Raw genomic sequence first — 16591 nt, 5'->3', positions numbered from 1 at the left:
TCAGGTACACCGTGGAGGCAATCTACGTCCACGCCGGCACCACCCAGTCAAGCGCCGACTCTGGCGTGGTGGTGTCAGTAACCGACGTGATCGTTCACGACAGCTTCGATGAGATGGCCTACACGAACGACATCGCCCTGCTCAAGGTAAACTCTACCCTTTCCATAGCCCTCTTTCGTTCCTGGGATACAGCATACTGTTAGCAATTAGTCTTCCTCACAAGTTTATTTTTATTGTTTCTAAGTTAAAAAAAACTGCAGCACCAAGAAGGAGTTGTGCAACAGAAATGGAAACTAGCAGGCGTGTTTCTACATCTCGAAGATGATGTCTAATTAGATTCCGCGCCAGCCGAATGAGGGTTGCGCTGGTTGCACCACTTTGAGGATGCAAATTAGTTTTGCTTTAAATATAAACTGAAACGGTCATGAGCGTTAGTTACCTTTGAGATGGACATGATGAGTTGATGTTAGTGAAGGGGGCCTTTGAGGCTACAAAGACGCAATTGCGAACCTCTCACAGGGTCGCATGAGATTCTGTAATAGGACTACGATAAGCTGAATGTTCCTTCTGCGATATTGCAGAAAGACTTCGCAGTAATGTACCCACTGTACATGAAGCTACCAGCAATGATCAGGAGAATGTAACGTAACAAGAAGACCGGACTTCGCGCGTACTCGTGGGACTATCCAGAGGGAAGAACATTGTTTGACTTACGGTTAATACGCGTCTTGCTGCACCTGCAGCAGCAATTTGATCAGAAATTGGCATCACAGTGACAAAGCAAACTGTTACAAATCGGTTACTTCGAAGACAACATCGAGCCACATGCCCTGTATCGTACATTCCTCTGGCCCCAAACCACCCCCTTTGGCGACTTCAGTGGCGTCAAGCGAGAGGTCACTGGAGGACAGGACGGAGTTCCGCTGTGTTTTCTGATGAAAACTGGCTGTGTAGACCAGTTGAGGACCTGCACCCAACCTGTCTGTGTGCTAGACCCACTGGACCCACACTCTGAGTTATGGTCTGAGGTGCGATTTCATATGAGAACAGGATAACGCACGACAACATACTGCTGTTGTAATCCAATGTCCTCTGCATTATATATACATTTTGGCATGGCTTTGCTACGGTCGCAGGTTCGAATCCTGCCTGGGGCATGGATGTGTGTGATGTCCTTAGGTTAGTTAGGTTTAAGTAGTTCTAAGTCATAGGGGACTGATGACCACTGATGTTAAGTCCCATAGTGCTCAGAGCCATTTGGCATGGCTTGCTTGATCGTGTCATCTGTCTCCAATCGAGCACATATGGAACATCATCGGTCTATAACTCCAGTGTCATCCACAACCAGCATTAACCGTCCCGGTACTGACCGACCAAATGCAACAGGCATGGAACTCCATCCCACAAGCTGACATCTGGCACCCGTACAACACAATGCATGCACGTTCGAATGGATGCAGTCAACATTCTGGCGGTTACACCGGTTATTAATGTACCAGCATTTCACATTTGTGATGGCTTTTCTTCCGCTTACATTAAGGTGCAATCTAGCAATGTTACATAGACAAATGTATTCCAGAAACTTGATACACGAAATTAATTATTTTTTGGTATCGCGTTTCTTTCCGTCAGTGTGATAGCATTACTGTTGTGATTGTTTGGACCACTACTTAATAGTATGTACTGTGGCATTCTTTTCAATACTAATTTTGTCTTAATTTAGAATTCTTAAGACTTAATACGCATCGTCTATGCAACGTGATCTAGGCGTTGGAGCCTTACGTTGCATATCCAGCAGTCGTCATTTGTGGATTAGATCACAGAAAATGAAGGAATATGAAACTTCCTGGCAGATTAAAACTGTGTGCCCGACCGAGACTCGAACTCGGGGCTTTGCCTTTCGCGGGCAAGTGCTCTACCATCTGAGCCACCGAAGCACGACTCACGCCCGGTACTCACAGCTTTACTTCTGCCAGTATCTCGTCTCCTACCTTCCAAACTTTACAGAAGCTCTCCTGCGAAACTTGCAGAACTGGCACTCCTGAAAGAAAGGATATAGCGGAGACATGGCTTAGCCACAGCCTGGGGGATGTTTCCAGAATGAGATATTCACTCTGCAGCGGAGTGTGCGCTGATATGAAACTTCCTGGCAGATTAAAACTGTGTGCCCGACCGAGACTCGAACTCGGGACATTTGCCTTTCGCGGCAAAGTGCTCTATCATCTGAGCCACCGAAGCACGACTCACGCCCGGTACTCACAGCTTTACTTCTGCCAGTATCTCGTCTCCTACCTTCCAAACTTTACAGAAGCTCTCCTGCGAACCTTGCAGAACTGGCACTCCTGAAAGAAAGGATATAGCGGAGACATGGCTTAGACACAGCCTGGGGGATGTTTCCAGAATGAGATTTTCACTCTGCAGCAGAGTGTGGCTAAGCCATGTCTCCGCTATATCCTTTCTTTCAGGAGTGCCAGTTCTGAAAGGTTCGCAGGAGAGCTTCTGTAAAGTTTGGAAGGTAGGAGACGAGATACTGGCCGAAGTAAAGCTGTGAGTACCGGGCATGAGTCGTGCTTCAGTAGCTGAGATGGTAGAGCACTTGCCCGCGAAAGGCAAAGGTCCCGAGTTCGAGTCTCGGTCGGGCACACAGTTTTAATCTGCCAGGAATTTTCATATCAGCGTACACTCCGCTGCAGAGTGAAAATCTCATTCTGGAATGAAGAAATATATCAGCTATGGCAGTAGAAAATTTCCGGTGTAAGAAGTCACCATTATCGTGAGAACGAAAATATAAATTGAGGGTTGCGGAGCGGACAGACACGCAGACCACTATCGTGCCATTTGAATGGGACAAAGTCCCGGAAAGAGGAAGAATCAACTGAATTAGAATGCAGTAAGGAGTGGAAAAATGATATCCACTCGATATTTGGAGGCTAACAGAAGATGTTATGTGTCTCCATCGGCCAAAGATCCCAAAACAGTCACTGTTCGGTTGGTTGGTTATATGTAGGGGGTTCGCATTCGGATGACATGGAGAGGACTGGCAAGGGGAACTGATGATGAGAAGAAGAACGGTATACCAACGAAAAGTAACATTCCATGAGTTGGAACATACAACATCATAAATGTTTAAGAGGAACGTAAATCAGGAAATATGAAAAGTTAAATGCAGACGATAAAACTAGATATAGCAGGGACGAGCCGAACATGGGGTAACATAAAAAATATCAGTGAATGATATGACAAAGGAGGATTTCTTTCGTGTAGCAAGGTAGGGCAATAAGTGAGAAACTGTGAACAATTGTGCAAACGGATTATTCTCCCTAGAGCCGAAATCAAATAAGTGCTAACAACAATAGATCAGGTATATGTGCTAACGTTACAAGGAGCAGATGACGAGACAGAGAGAGGTGTGGGGAAAGTGAACGAATAATTTATCATACAAAGGAGATATAAATCTAATAATCATGGGTATTGGAACCCTGTAGTAGTCTAAGCAGCAGAAGTCACTTACCTTAGAAAAAAGGCTCGATAGTAAGAATGAAAGGAGAGAGAGTTCCTCAACTCATGCAATACATTTCACTAATATCGGAAACTACAGCTGAAAAGTCATAAGAGGAGGAGGAGGAGGATACGCTGTAAACGCTCTGAGAAACTGGAACATAAGAGCTGTGTTTAATCGTGGTGCAGAAATCAGATATTGGAGAAGATATAGACACAGATCATATTTTATGAGGAAGAGTGGGCTGCAATTGAACAGAATTGTTGAGGATAATCAGAGTAAAACAATGAGGAATATTGAACTAGTATCTATGTGCAAGTGAAGCTTTTGCCGTTGTAGATGCTGCAATGATGAATTCCACACTTGGTAATTACAACAAAGATGTAGGGGCAGCTCTGTAAAGCGTAATCGTCGATGTTGAAAGGATATACGTGGGTGAAAGACAGTTAACTGTAAAGAAATTGAGAGTATTAGAGAAAGGGATTTAACTGATTGACGAAAGGAGGAAACACAAAATATTTCCAGATAGAAAAGTATATGGCATTATTAGTCACTCAGGAATGAAATGAAGACCAATATAGATGATGGCCGTTCTCCCGGAATTACTAAAAGTGGATGAAAGTCATAAGAAAAGATTTTGCAGAGCGTCGAAACGAGACAATATCCAACAACCTACTATCGTGCTGTAAACATTTACTTTATAAAAAAGGATAGAGAAAGCACAGAAACTACAGACCTACTAGTCTTCTCTTAGTAATTTAACAGGATCTTCTAAAATGTCAGCTACACACAAAAGACGGGTTTTATTCTGCCATATTAATAAGTTGACTTTAGAAATGGGTAAAGCATTATGGATGCTTTGATAATTATGAATGAAATTACTCGAGTAGTTTTGAGATATCTTTTTACACATCTAACCCAACACGACCTGAGAAACGAAGCACTGATTCAATTGAAGAAAATAAAGTGAGAAATATGTACGTCGATGCAACAGCTCCCATGCGGCTCCATCACAATTATGAGAAATCAGAGTTGAAAACTGGCCCTTTATCACCGGTGCTAATCTAAGCAATCCCAGCAGAAGTTCTCAGACTGAGTAAATGAAGAAGATTTACGTCTCAAAATGATATATGTAAAGCTGTCTAGGTTTGCTGGCACAGCATTGAGTTTGCATCTGGGGCATAAAAATATCAGTATCCTGTGGTGAGAATTATTAGAAAAAGCAGGCCATTAAACCAGTTATATCAGGAGGTCGTATATTACCAATACATAGAAAAGAATGTAATACAGAATGACACAGAAGTTCGGAAAGGAGAATCAATTTTAATAAGCCAATGTAGGTTATTATGCCAGCTTCCTTCATTGCACCATTTTCAGACATCTGTGAATGCTGTAAGAAAAGAACAGTAAACAGATAAGAAATATTGCTAAATTTCGTTATGCTTCATATTACAATTGTCATAAAATTACTCAGATGGTGTTGGTGATGTGTGTATCACATTTAAAACCTGTTTCGCTCTTTTGTGTGGGGTATACACCTGTTCCCACACACACAAATGTCGAATGTCACACGTCTTTCATATCACACCGCACTTCAAAGCACAGATTCTACATCATCTCACGGAAGTAAACGCAATAACAGCTATCTTCCTGGTCCTTTCAAATTCACTTAACAGCACAATGTGTCTTTTGCTTCGTCAAACATAAAAAAACCTGTTGCAGAAACGCGGGAATTGAGCGTCATACAAAGATTACACTTAACATGACATTTTGCAGAAGTCAGAGATTATCGTAACAGGGAGTTAAAGTCATGTGGCTACAGCATTGCATACTTGCACTAAATTTGTAATAAAAATATTATATAGTGTAATTTGAAACTACTTGCAGCCATTACTAGTAGAATCAATTATTCGTGACACTACGCAAATGTTTCTAAGAGTCATTAAACATTTTATTTTTTTTTAGTTATTGATTATATGCCACTTCTAAATATGATCGATACACACGTCGCCAGTACACTAACCATAAAGCAGCAAAACACAAATCTGTGAACTGTTAAAATTGTTTGGAGATTTGCATAATGCTAAAATCATTTACATTCATTATTGCTGTGTATAATAGTCGTCTTAGTAAGACGTTTCTAAAACTGTCTCATGGGTTCGTTTTCACTAAACTAGTACATTAAAATTAAACAATTTAGTCAGCAGTAGAAGTTAAAAATCCACTCCTGCTTAGAAACACAGTGCTGCTCTGCAAAAAATACTGACTGAATTCATGCACATAAAAACAGTCCCTCATGTTATTCTATTGACACCGAATCAAAACTACGAGTAGAACTGGCGAAAAATCCTTTAAAAGCATTTTACATGTGCGCCTGTTCATTTAACATTTGTGGTAGCCCATTTTGAAACATATCCTTATATGTCTTGCTCTTCCAATATGTTCATGGTTTCCCCCCAGTCTGTTCAGTGTTTAAGTTTTACTTTATATCCAACATGTAGTGTGGCTGTTTCCTCCCAGATGGATAATAAATATTAACGATTTGTTTAACTCTTTGTGGTGTGTTCTTTAATCTGTCTGTTAAAACTGATCTCCATCTGCCGTGAGTATAATTTATTGCAATCCCCTCTATATCTTTTGCAAATGCCAGTTTGAATGAAGGGAGGTTCTTTCAGTATTTTATGATGTATCCTGCAATTTAATGAGTTTTCAGTACAGAAACCAACTCGAACCCTAGTATTGTGGATCATATGTGCTAAATTATCTGTTTCCTTTCAGATGTATTGCATGACAGTGTGTTTTAAATTTTTTTCCCTCGCTAAAGTGATTTCGTCGTAAGTCTAACGGATTAAGCATCAGAAAATATCGTTTGTTGATAGGAAAATACCACGGTCATCATTCTCAGTGACCAATAAAAGAAAAAAGTACATGAATTTTTCATAAAGAAAAACCTGACGAGGATGCAACAAATAAATTTAATGCATGAATAAAAAAATGCTTAACTTCAGCTCTATTTTCACGGGAAAGGAAATTAAAGTTTGTGTAATTATGAATCCCGAAACAACCAGACTAAGGGTTGCACCAACGATATATAAGGAGGAATCAATGATTCTTCCATTATTGAGTGCAAAGTTAGTCCTGAGTATTTTTTTAAGAATCTTAACAGCTTGATTAATATACATTTTTAAACTAAATTTATGTTTAGAAACTAGCAAGACTTAGCAAAAGAGATTAAACATCCACACAAACTTCCCATTAGCAGAAGCAATACTCATTTTTAGGAAGGACTGATTAGAATATGGCAAAGCCAGTGTGATCAAAACATATTAGTTGACTGTAACATTACAGTTAGTGCTGTTGTACAATTTCTTTTCAAGTGTAAACATAAAAAGACAACCTAGCAATAGGAAACTGCCTTATGAGCATACTTGTGAACATTTCTTTTAGCTGGATAGAAAAGGATTTTTTAGTTTTTTACTAAATTCAAGCAGAGTGCTGATAAAATCAAGGATTACAGTTGATATGTTGATAACACACGCAGCACGAAGAAATAGTTTACATACTCAAACAGCTAAACTAAATCTATAAGAATTTGAAGATTACCTCGTAATTAGAATTTCAAAAGGGTATTAACTTTCTCGTTGTAAAATCCATGTACGAGTATTAGGAGTTTCCTTGGCATCAGTTCGTTAGTTTTCCATGTAAGCGAAGACACTGCTGCCGCTGACATAGTGACCAGGCCAGGCCAGGCCAGGTCGAAGCATATAATGTATTTGAAGACCGGTTCCATCGCTTTCTACTAATGCACAGAAAAGTTCCCCCAGTGGTTGTTAGCTGACAGTGAGGTCTCCTTTCTTGCAGTTGGCGCAACCGCTGTCGTTCTCGTCGACCATACAGGCGGTCTCTCTTCCGTCATCGGGCCAGCAGACGTCTCCCGGCACCACAGCCACCGTGGTCGGCTGGGGAACAACCGAGGTGGGTTCACTAATGTTAGGAGGATAACGACGAAGTGAGCCTCAGAACACCCCGCACTGTACTTGACGGTGATGATGATGGTGATGATGATGATGATGATGGTAACAGCTGGGAGTGAGACAATCTCGGTGATGGCATATAACAGTGCTGTACACCCTATTTGTTTCAGTCGTCCACATCCGTCGCCAGAGCCCTGCTAAAGGTTGACGCCCCTGTCTGGTCGGACGCAGACTGCGCGGCAACGTATGAGTACTACTTCATGTCCCCGAGGGAGACCAACATCTGCGCTGGAGAAGCCGACAGAGGAGAATGTGGGGTGAGTGGTCGTATTTTCTCTTCTTCGTTTATAAATCTATCTGAACGTTTCTGACTTCACGCGTCTGCTGTGTCAGGAAGGTGAACGGTGTTCCCTTGATTTTCACTACGCATTGTCCTTCTTCTTTTATTAATCAACTGTAACCATTCTCCGTGTATAAACTTCAAACCCACGCTAATGTTTTATATGTAACTCACTACAAAAGTTAATGTAAGAAGAAAAAGAGTATAGCATCACAAAGCTGAGCAGAGGCAAACCAGTAGTCGTGAATTATATTCGTACTTGTAAACAGGACGAATCATATGTATCTATATTAGTTGTATCTGTGTTGTGGTCTTCTGTACAGAGACTGGTTTGATGCAGCTTTCCATGCTACTCTATCCTGTACTAGCTTCTTCATCTCCCAGTACTTATTGCAACGTACATCCTTCTGAATCTGTTTAGTGTATTCATCTCTTTGTCTCCCTCTACGATTTTTACCCTCCACGCTGCCCTCTAATACTACACTGGTGATCCCTTGTTGCGTCAGATTATAACCTACCAACCGATCCCTTCTTCTAGTCAAGTTGCGCCACAAATTTCTCTTCTCTCTAGTTCTATTCAGTACCTCCTCATTAGTTATGTGATCTACCCATCTAATCTGGAGCATTCTTCTGTAGCACCACATTTCGAAAGCTTCTATTCTCTTCTTGTCCAAACTATTTATCGTCCACGTTTCACATCCATACATGGCTACACTCCATACAAATAATTTTAGAAACGACTTCCTGACACTTAAATCTATACTCGATGTTAACAAATTTCTCTTCTTCAGAAACGCTTTCCTGGTCATTGCCAGTCTGAATTTTATATCCTCTCTATTTCGACCATGATCAGTTATTTTGCTCCCAAAATAGCAAAACTCTTTTACTACTTTAAGTGTCTCAGTCCCTAATCTAATTCCTTCTGCGTCACCCGACTTAATTCGACTACATTCTATTATCCTCGTTTAACTTTTGTTGATGTTCATCTTACATCCTCCTTTCAAGATGCTGTCCATTCCGTTCAACTGCTCTTCCAAGACCTTTTCTACCTCTGACAGAATTACAATGTCATCGGCGAACCTGAAAGTTTTTATTTCTTCACCATGGATTTTAATACCTATTCCGAACTTTTCTTTGTTTCCTTTACTACTTGCTCAATACACAGATTGAATAGCGTTGGGGAGAGGCTACAACCCTCTCTCACTCCCTTCCCAACCACTGCTTCCCTTTCATGTCCCTCGACTCTTATAACTGCCATCTGGTTTCTGCACAAATTTTAAATAGCCTTTCGCTCCCTGTATTTTACCCCTGCCACCTTCAGAATTTGAAAGAGAGTATTCCAATCAACATTGTCAAAAGCTTTCTCTAAGTCTACAAATACTGGAAACGTAGGTTTGCCTTTCCTTAATCGTTCTTCTAAGATAAGTGGTAGGGTCAGTATTGCCTCACGTGTTCCAACATTTCTACGGAACCCAAACTGATCTTCCCCGAGGTCGGCTTCTACCAGTTTTTCCATTAGTCTGTGAAGAATTCCCGTTAGTATTTTGCAGCTGTGACTTATTAAACTGATAGTTCTGTAATTTTAACATCTGTCAACACGTGCTTTCTTTGGGATTGGAATTATTATATTCTCCTTGAAGTCTGAGGATATTTCGCCTATCTCATACATCTTGCTCAGCAGATGGTAGAGTTTTGTTAGGCCTGGTTCTTCCAAGGATGTCAGTAGATCTAGTGGAATGTTGTCTACTCCGGGGGCCTTGTTTCGACTTAGGCCTTTAGTGCTCTGTCAAACTCTCCACACAGTATCATATCTCCTATTTCATCTTCATCTACATTCTCTTCCATTTCTATAATATTGTCCTCAAGAACATCGCCCTTGTATTGACCCTCTATATACTTCTTCCACCTTCCTGCTTTCCCTTCTTTGCTTAGAACTGGATTTCCATCTGAGCTCTTGATATTCATGCAAGTGGTTCTCTTTTCTCCAAAGCTCTCTTTAATTTTCCTGTATGCAGTATCTACCTTACCCCTAGTGATATGCGCCTCTACATCATCTGTCTTATAGCCATCCCTGCTTAGCCATTTTGCACCTCCTGTCGATATCATTTTTGAGACATTTGTATTCGTTTTTGGCCTGCTTCATTTACTGCATTTTTATATTTTCTGCTTTCATCAAGTAAATTCAATATCTCTTCTGTTACCCAAGGATTTCTATTAGCCCTCGTCATTTTAACTACTTGATCCTCTACTACCTTCACTATTTCATCTATGAAAGCTACCCATTCTTCTTCTACTGTATTTCTTTCCCCCATTCTTGCCAATCGTTCCCTAATGCTCTCACTGAAACTCTGTACAACCACTGGTTCTTTCAGTTTATCCAGGTCCCACTTCCTCAAATTCCCATATCTTTGCAATTTCTTCAGTTTTAATCTACAGTTCATAACCAATAGATTATGGTCAGAGTTCACATCTGCCCCTGGAAATGTCTTACAACTTAAAACCTTGTTCCTGACTCTCTGTCTTACCATTATAAAATTTATCTGAGACCTTCCAGTATCTCCAGGCTTCTTCCATGTATACATCTCCTTTTATGATTCTTGAACCAAGTGTGAACTATGATTAAGTTATGCTCTGTGCAAAATTCTACCAGGCGGTTTCCTCTTTCGTTCCTTCCTCCCATTCCATATTCACCTACTACGTTTCTTTCTCTTCTTTTTTCTACTATCTAACTCCAGTCACGCATGGCTATTAAATTTTCGTCTTTCTTCACTATCTGATTTATTTCTTTTATCTCATCATACATTGCATCAATCTCTTCGTCATCTGCGGAGCTAGTTGGCATATAAGCTTGTACTACTGTGGTAGGCATGGGCTTCGTATCTATCTTGGCCACAACAATGCGTTCACTATGCTGTTTGTAGTAGCTTACCCGCATTCCTATTTTCTATTAATTATTAAACCTACTCCTGCATTACCCTTATTTGATTTTGTATTTATAACCCTGACCAGAAGTCTTGTTCCTCCTGCCACCGAACTTCACCAATTCCCACTATATCTAACTTTAACCTATCCGTTTCCCTTTTTAAATTTTCTAACCTACCTGCCCGATTAAGGGATCTGACATTCCACGCTCCGATCCGTAGAACGCCAGTTTCCTTTCTCCTGATAACAATGTCCTCCTGAGTAGTCCTCTCCCGGACATCCGAATGGGGGACTATTTTACCTCCGGTATATTTTACCCAAGAGGACGCCATCATCATTCAACCATACAGTAAAGTTGCATGCCCTCGGGAAAAATTACGGCTGTAGTTTCCCCTTGCTTTCAGCCGATCGCAGTACCACCACAGCAAGGCCGTTTTGGTTAGTGTTACAAGGACAGATCAGTCAACCATCCAGACTGTTGCCCCTGCAACTACTGAAGAGGCTGCTGCCCCCCCTCAGTAACCACACGTCTGTCTGGCCTCTCAACAGATACCCCTTCGTTGTGGTTGCACCTATCTGCATCGCTGAGGCACGCAAGCCTCCCCACCAGCGGCAAGGTCCATGGTTCATGTATCCATAGACAAACATAAGAGTGGGATATGGAGTATTATATGAAATTGATAACGAAGTAAAGAGTCGTGGTTTCTAGTTGTGAAAAATTAAGACGTTGATATATCCATTTATACGACGTAAGAGTTAGCAGCCCAAAAAGCCAGGCTATGTAATCCTCTATCGAAAATATAGGAAACTTGAAGATGGTGGGGTCTCTTTTTCGTATAGCATTTTGTTTACAGTTTCACATGAAATATGAAAAATGGAATGTGAAAACTCTCACCAGTTTAAAAGAAATTAATTTTTACGTAACAGGGAAATGGAGTATATACACTGATGCGAACAAGTCACACCATCAAAAGTAATTAATTTAGAGTAATGAAATTTCGGAAATTCATCTTTCTTTCCGTGAAATATATTTGTGTGATTAGCGTTGCAAGATCACAAGTTAATGTAAGAGAGAGGTAATCCATTGGAATTGTGAAATGGTGATATATTAACAACCGGTGTAGCCACCAGAATGTTGAATGCAAGCATACATACGCGCATGCATTGTGTTGTACAAATGCAGGAAGTCAGTTTGTAGGATGCAGTTCAATGCCTATTGCACTTGGTCGGCCAGTACGACTATTAATGCTGGAGTTGACGCTCCTTAATGGTCCGTATGTGCTCGATTGAACACAGATCTGGTGATCGTGAACGCCAAGGCAATATGTCAATACTCCGAAGAGCATGTCGGGTTACAACAGCGGCATGCGGGTGAGCGTTATTCGGTTAGAAATACGCCCTGGAATGGTGTTAATGAAGGACAGCACAACAAGTCGAATCACCAGATTCGAGTACAAATCTGAAGTCAGAGTGCATGGGGTAACTACAATGGTGATTCTGGTGTTATACAAAATCGCAACCCTGACCAAAACATACATGTAGGTCCAATGTGTCTAGCACGCTGAGAGGTTGGTTGCAGGCGCTCTACTGGCATCCTTGTTACCAACACTTGGCCACCACCGGGCACTAAGAAAGAATCATCTTTCATTAGAAAACACAAAAAAATCTTCATCCTGCCCTCCAATGACATCTCACTTGACACACTGAACTAGGTAGTGGAGATACTTTGCGGTCAATAGAATGCACGCTACAAGGCGCCTGGTTCGGAGCGGTCCTTGAAGTAACAGTTCTTTGTGTCACTGCGGTGCCAACTGCTGCTCAGATGCAGTACGATGCACCAGGGTCATATACGGAAGACGATGTTCTTCTCTCTCGGTAACACCACGTAGCCATCCAGAGCCTAGTCTGCTTGTGACCACATATTATCGTGATTACCGCTGCCGTTAATCATATACAATAGCTACGTTCCTGCCTAGCCTGTTTGCAATACCGTAGAAGGAACAACCAGCTCCTCATATTATAGGTTCTCGTTCAACTCAGCGAGATGTTGACAATGGCGTCTATGTAGCCTTAAAAGGTATTTTTGCTGAGATCATTAACTTATCACATGAAATCTTAAAGGTGACTATAGCTCACCACTGTTACAGCCTGTACTTAAAGCAAAGCTGATTTGCATCCTCATAGTGGCACTACTACCTCCATTCTTACGCGATTGGAGCAAAGAGTGAAAAGGTATCATCTTTCAGATGTACGGACACGTCTACTAAATTCCGCTTTTTCCGCACAGCTCCTTCCTGGTGTTGAGATTTTCATCCCGTTACTGTACAGTAACTTCACTTTAGAGAATTTATAGATGACCTAAAAACAATACTGGTCTTAAGTTTGGCTGTTAAAGAAGAATATTTAAATTTTTATAGATATTTGGCAACCACGTAATGAACGATAGCCTATTTCAATAGAAAAATATTTTCATATTTTGAGGGCAGTATCTCCCAACTTCTGAGACAGGTAATTCCGTTGTAGTATGTTTTGCATTCAGGGAGAAAAATTCACTTACTGAGAGACGGAATTAAGCGAAGGTGACTAAACTGAAAGTATTTGCAACACGGTGATACAGTTTTCAGGAAAGAGAATACACAAAGTCTAATTATATGTCTCACTGGGGCGCCGTGGTGAGAAACAGACACTGTTCTATAAACCACTGAGGACCGTGCTTCAGCTAGACACAGGGTTGCAGACACTTTCAGGAACAGATATTTGGACGCTCTAGGCTAGTAATGCATTTGGCCCCAACACCCCATTATAAAATCTTGCGGCATCAACAGCTACTTTTCTTACAAGTTGTTAGACTAACCAGAAAACAAAATCAAGAATAGAAACACAACAGGATATTACTGAAGTCTGAGAATTTTTGGAATTTAGTTTTCGAATATAAGTTACATGCTTTGAACTAACGGTGTCTATTCTATCGTTTATGGTTGTGTAACCTTACGTTTTGGGGAGCGCCTTTGACTAGGAGTCAAAACATCAAATGTCACGGGTTAGAACCTAGCCACTACATAATTTTGAATAAAAATCGTAGAAAACGGCGGCCTAAGACTTCCGGCATTAGATGTCACCCTCGCTCTGCCAACAGCCTTGTTAAAACGGATGGACGAAAGGACACTGTGTCAGGGCACTCTCTTGCCCTTTTGGCAGGAAACTGTGTTTAAGAGGCTGAAGACTCAGCAATAACCCACGTTATGAGGCTGTAGAAGTCAGTGGGAAACATTACATTAAAAAAGCAGTAGGGATACCCACAGGATGTGTGCCATGTAGATGAAATAGGGTCATGCTTATCTCTCTATCGGCAAAAGATCCCAATCCCCCATTCGGATATCGTTGAGGGGACTGCCAAGGGGAAGGTGAATGTGAGACGCAGGTGGTACAGCTAATAAACGGATAATACTTTAGGAGTCGCTGCCTGGAGCATATAAAATTGGAACGTTGAATGTAAGCTAGGAAATCTGAAAAGGAAAACTACATGTACTGGGTGGTCAGTGAAGTGGAATGGAAACAACGTAAGAATTATGGTCAAATTAACATATGATAATCTCAATAACAGCAGAAAGTGGAATAACGGGAGTAGGATTGGTTATGAATAGGAATATGGGGCACAGAGTGAGTTAATGTAAACATTTCAGTTGCAGGTGTAGTGTAACGACGTAAATTTGTATAAATGATTTTCTTTCGACATATGACCATGTGCAGACTTCGTCACCTACGTCAGTTACAAAACACTTCAAAATTATTTAAATTCTTTTTGAAGTTGTCTGTGAATGGTTCTTGAACGAAACTGTAATTAAAACATCATCATTTGAGTCGTATGCGCAGAATTACGTCATTCAGTCCAATTGGTTTGCGCAAACTTTTTCAATTTAGATGTCGTTTGTTTCTTCTCAGAAATTATATTAATGCAAGTTATCTGCTTTAATAGATATTAAAAACACATTGAATAAACTTTCAAGACCCAAACTCGCAATGAACGTTGTCAAAAATTAATAATCTCGTCAAATAAATCAGTAATACTTCTTCCATAACATAATTCTTCATAAATAAATTCTCGGAACACGTATTTAAACTTTTGTAGTATACACTAATTTATTATCTTCATATATACTATATATAGACGTGAACATGAGCCTTGACGAGATAGGACTGAAAATTTACAACATGATTAAACTTTCTATGACGTCATTGTTGTAGAAACATTACAAATTCTTATTTTTTCAGTTTTTAGAAGCACGACGCAACAACTCGGTTTCAGGATCTTCTGTTGCTCTTGGGCTGTCGACCCGCGACGTATAGTGGCCAGCAATTTTCAATCTGGTCCCGGCAGTGAAGATGCTGTCTCCGTTCGTTGCGCCACCCTCTCCGTACATGAAACATAAAAATAAATACAAAACTTTAGATAATTCACAACCATTACAAATATTACAAAATACACTCCTGGAAATTGAAATAAGAACACCGTGAATTCATTGTCCCAGGAAGGAGAAACTTTATTGACACATTCCTGGGGTCAGATACATCACATGATCACACTGACAGAACCACAGGCACATAGACACAGGCAACAGAGCATGCACAATGTCGGCACTAGTACAGTATATTTCCACCTTTCGCAGCAATGCAGGCTGCTATTCTCCCATGGAGACGCTCGTAGAGATGCTGGATGTAGTCCTGTGGAACGGCTTGCCATGCCTTTTCACCTGGCGCCTCAGTTGGACCAGCGTTCGTGCTGGACGTGCAGACCGCGTGAGACGACGCTTCATCCAGTCCCAAACATGCTCAATGGGGGACAGATCCGGAGATCTTGCTGGCCAGGGTAGTTGACTTACACCTTCTAGAGCACGTTGGGTGGCACGGGATACATGCGGACGTGCATTGTCCTGTTGGAACAGCAAGTTCCCTTGCCGGTCTAGGAATGGTAGAACGATGGGTTCTATGACGGTTTGGATGTACCGTGCACTATTCAGTGTCCCCTCGACGATCACCAGTGGTGTACGGCCAGTGTAGGAGATCGCTCCCCACACCATGATGCCGGGTGTTGGTCCTGTGTGCCTCGGTCGTATGCAGTCCTGATTGTGGCGCTCACCTGCACGGCGCCAAACACGCATACGACCATCATTGGCACCAAGGCAGAAGCGACTCTCATCGCTGAAGACGACACGTCTCCATTCGTCCCTCCACTCACGCCTGTCGCGACACCACTGGAGGCGGGCTGCACGATGTTGGGGCGTGAGCGGAAGACGGCCTAACGGTGTGCGGGACCGTAGTCCAGCTTCATGGAGACGGTTGCGAATGGTCCTCGCCGATACCCCAGGAGCAACAGTGTCCCTAATTTGCTGGGAAGTGGCGGTGCGGTCCCCTACGGCACTGCGTAGGATCCTACGGTCTTGGCGTGCATCCGTGCGTCGCTGCGGTCCGGTCCCAGGTCGACGGGCACGTGCACCTTCCGCCGACCACTGGCGACAACATCGATGTACTGTGGAGACCTCACGCCCCACGTGTTGAGCAATTCGGCGGTACGTCCACCCGGCCTCCCGCATGCCCACTATACGCCCTCGCTCAAAGTCCGTCAACTGCACATACGGTTCACGTCCACGCTGTCGCGGCATGCTACCAGTGTTAAAGACTGCGATGGAGCTCCGTATGCCACGGCAAACTGGCTGACACTGACGGCGGCGGTGCACAAATGCTGCGCAGCTAGCGCCATTCGACGGCCAACACCGCGGTTCCTGGTGTGTCCGCTGTGCCGTGCGTGTGATCATTGCTTGTACAGCCCTCTCGCAGTGTCCAGAGCAAGTATGGTGG

At 42.1% G+C, this 16591-nt stretch overlaps 1 protein-coding gene across 1 annotated transcript in view; it reads left to right on the top strand.

The window, feature by feature from the left end:
- Positions 1-16591, top strand: part of LOC124613219 (trypsin-like) — an 81762-nt gene that overhangs the window by 53025 nt on the left and 12146 nt on the right. Inside the window, exons 4-6 of the mRNA XM_047141892.1 lie at positions 5-146; positions 7361-7474; positions 7644-7790. Coding sequence (XP_046997848.1) covers positions 114-146; positions 7361-7474; positions 7644-7790 — 294 coding nt within the window. The 5' untranslated portion in view covers positions 5-113. The remainder of the gene's footprint in view (positions 1-4; positions 147-7360; positions 7475-7643; positions 7791-16591) is intronic.

This window comes from Schistocerca americana, chromosome 4 (genome assembly GCF_021461395.2).
Source record: "Schistocerca americana isolate TAMUIC-IGC-003095 chromosome 4, iqSchAmer2.1, whole genome shotgun sequence".
NCBI classification, from domain to species: Eukaryota; Metazoa; Arthropoda; class Insecta; order Orthoptera; family Acrididae; genus Schistocerca; species Schistocerca americana.
This window is presented reverse-complemented; position numbering and strand designations above follow the sequence as displayed.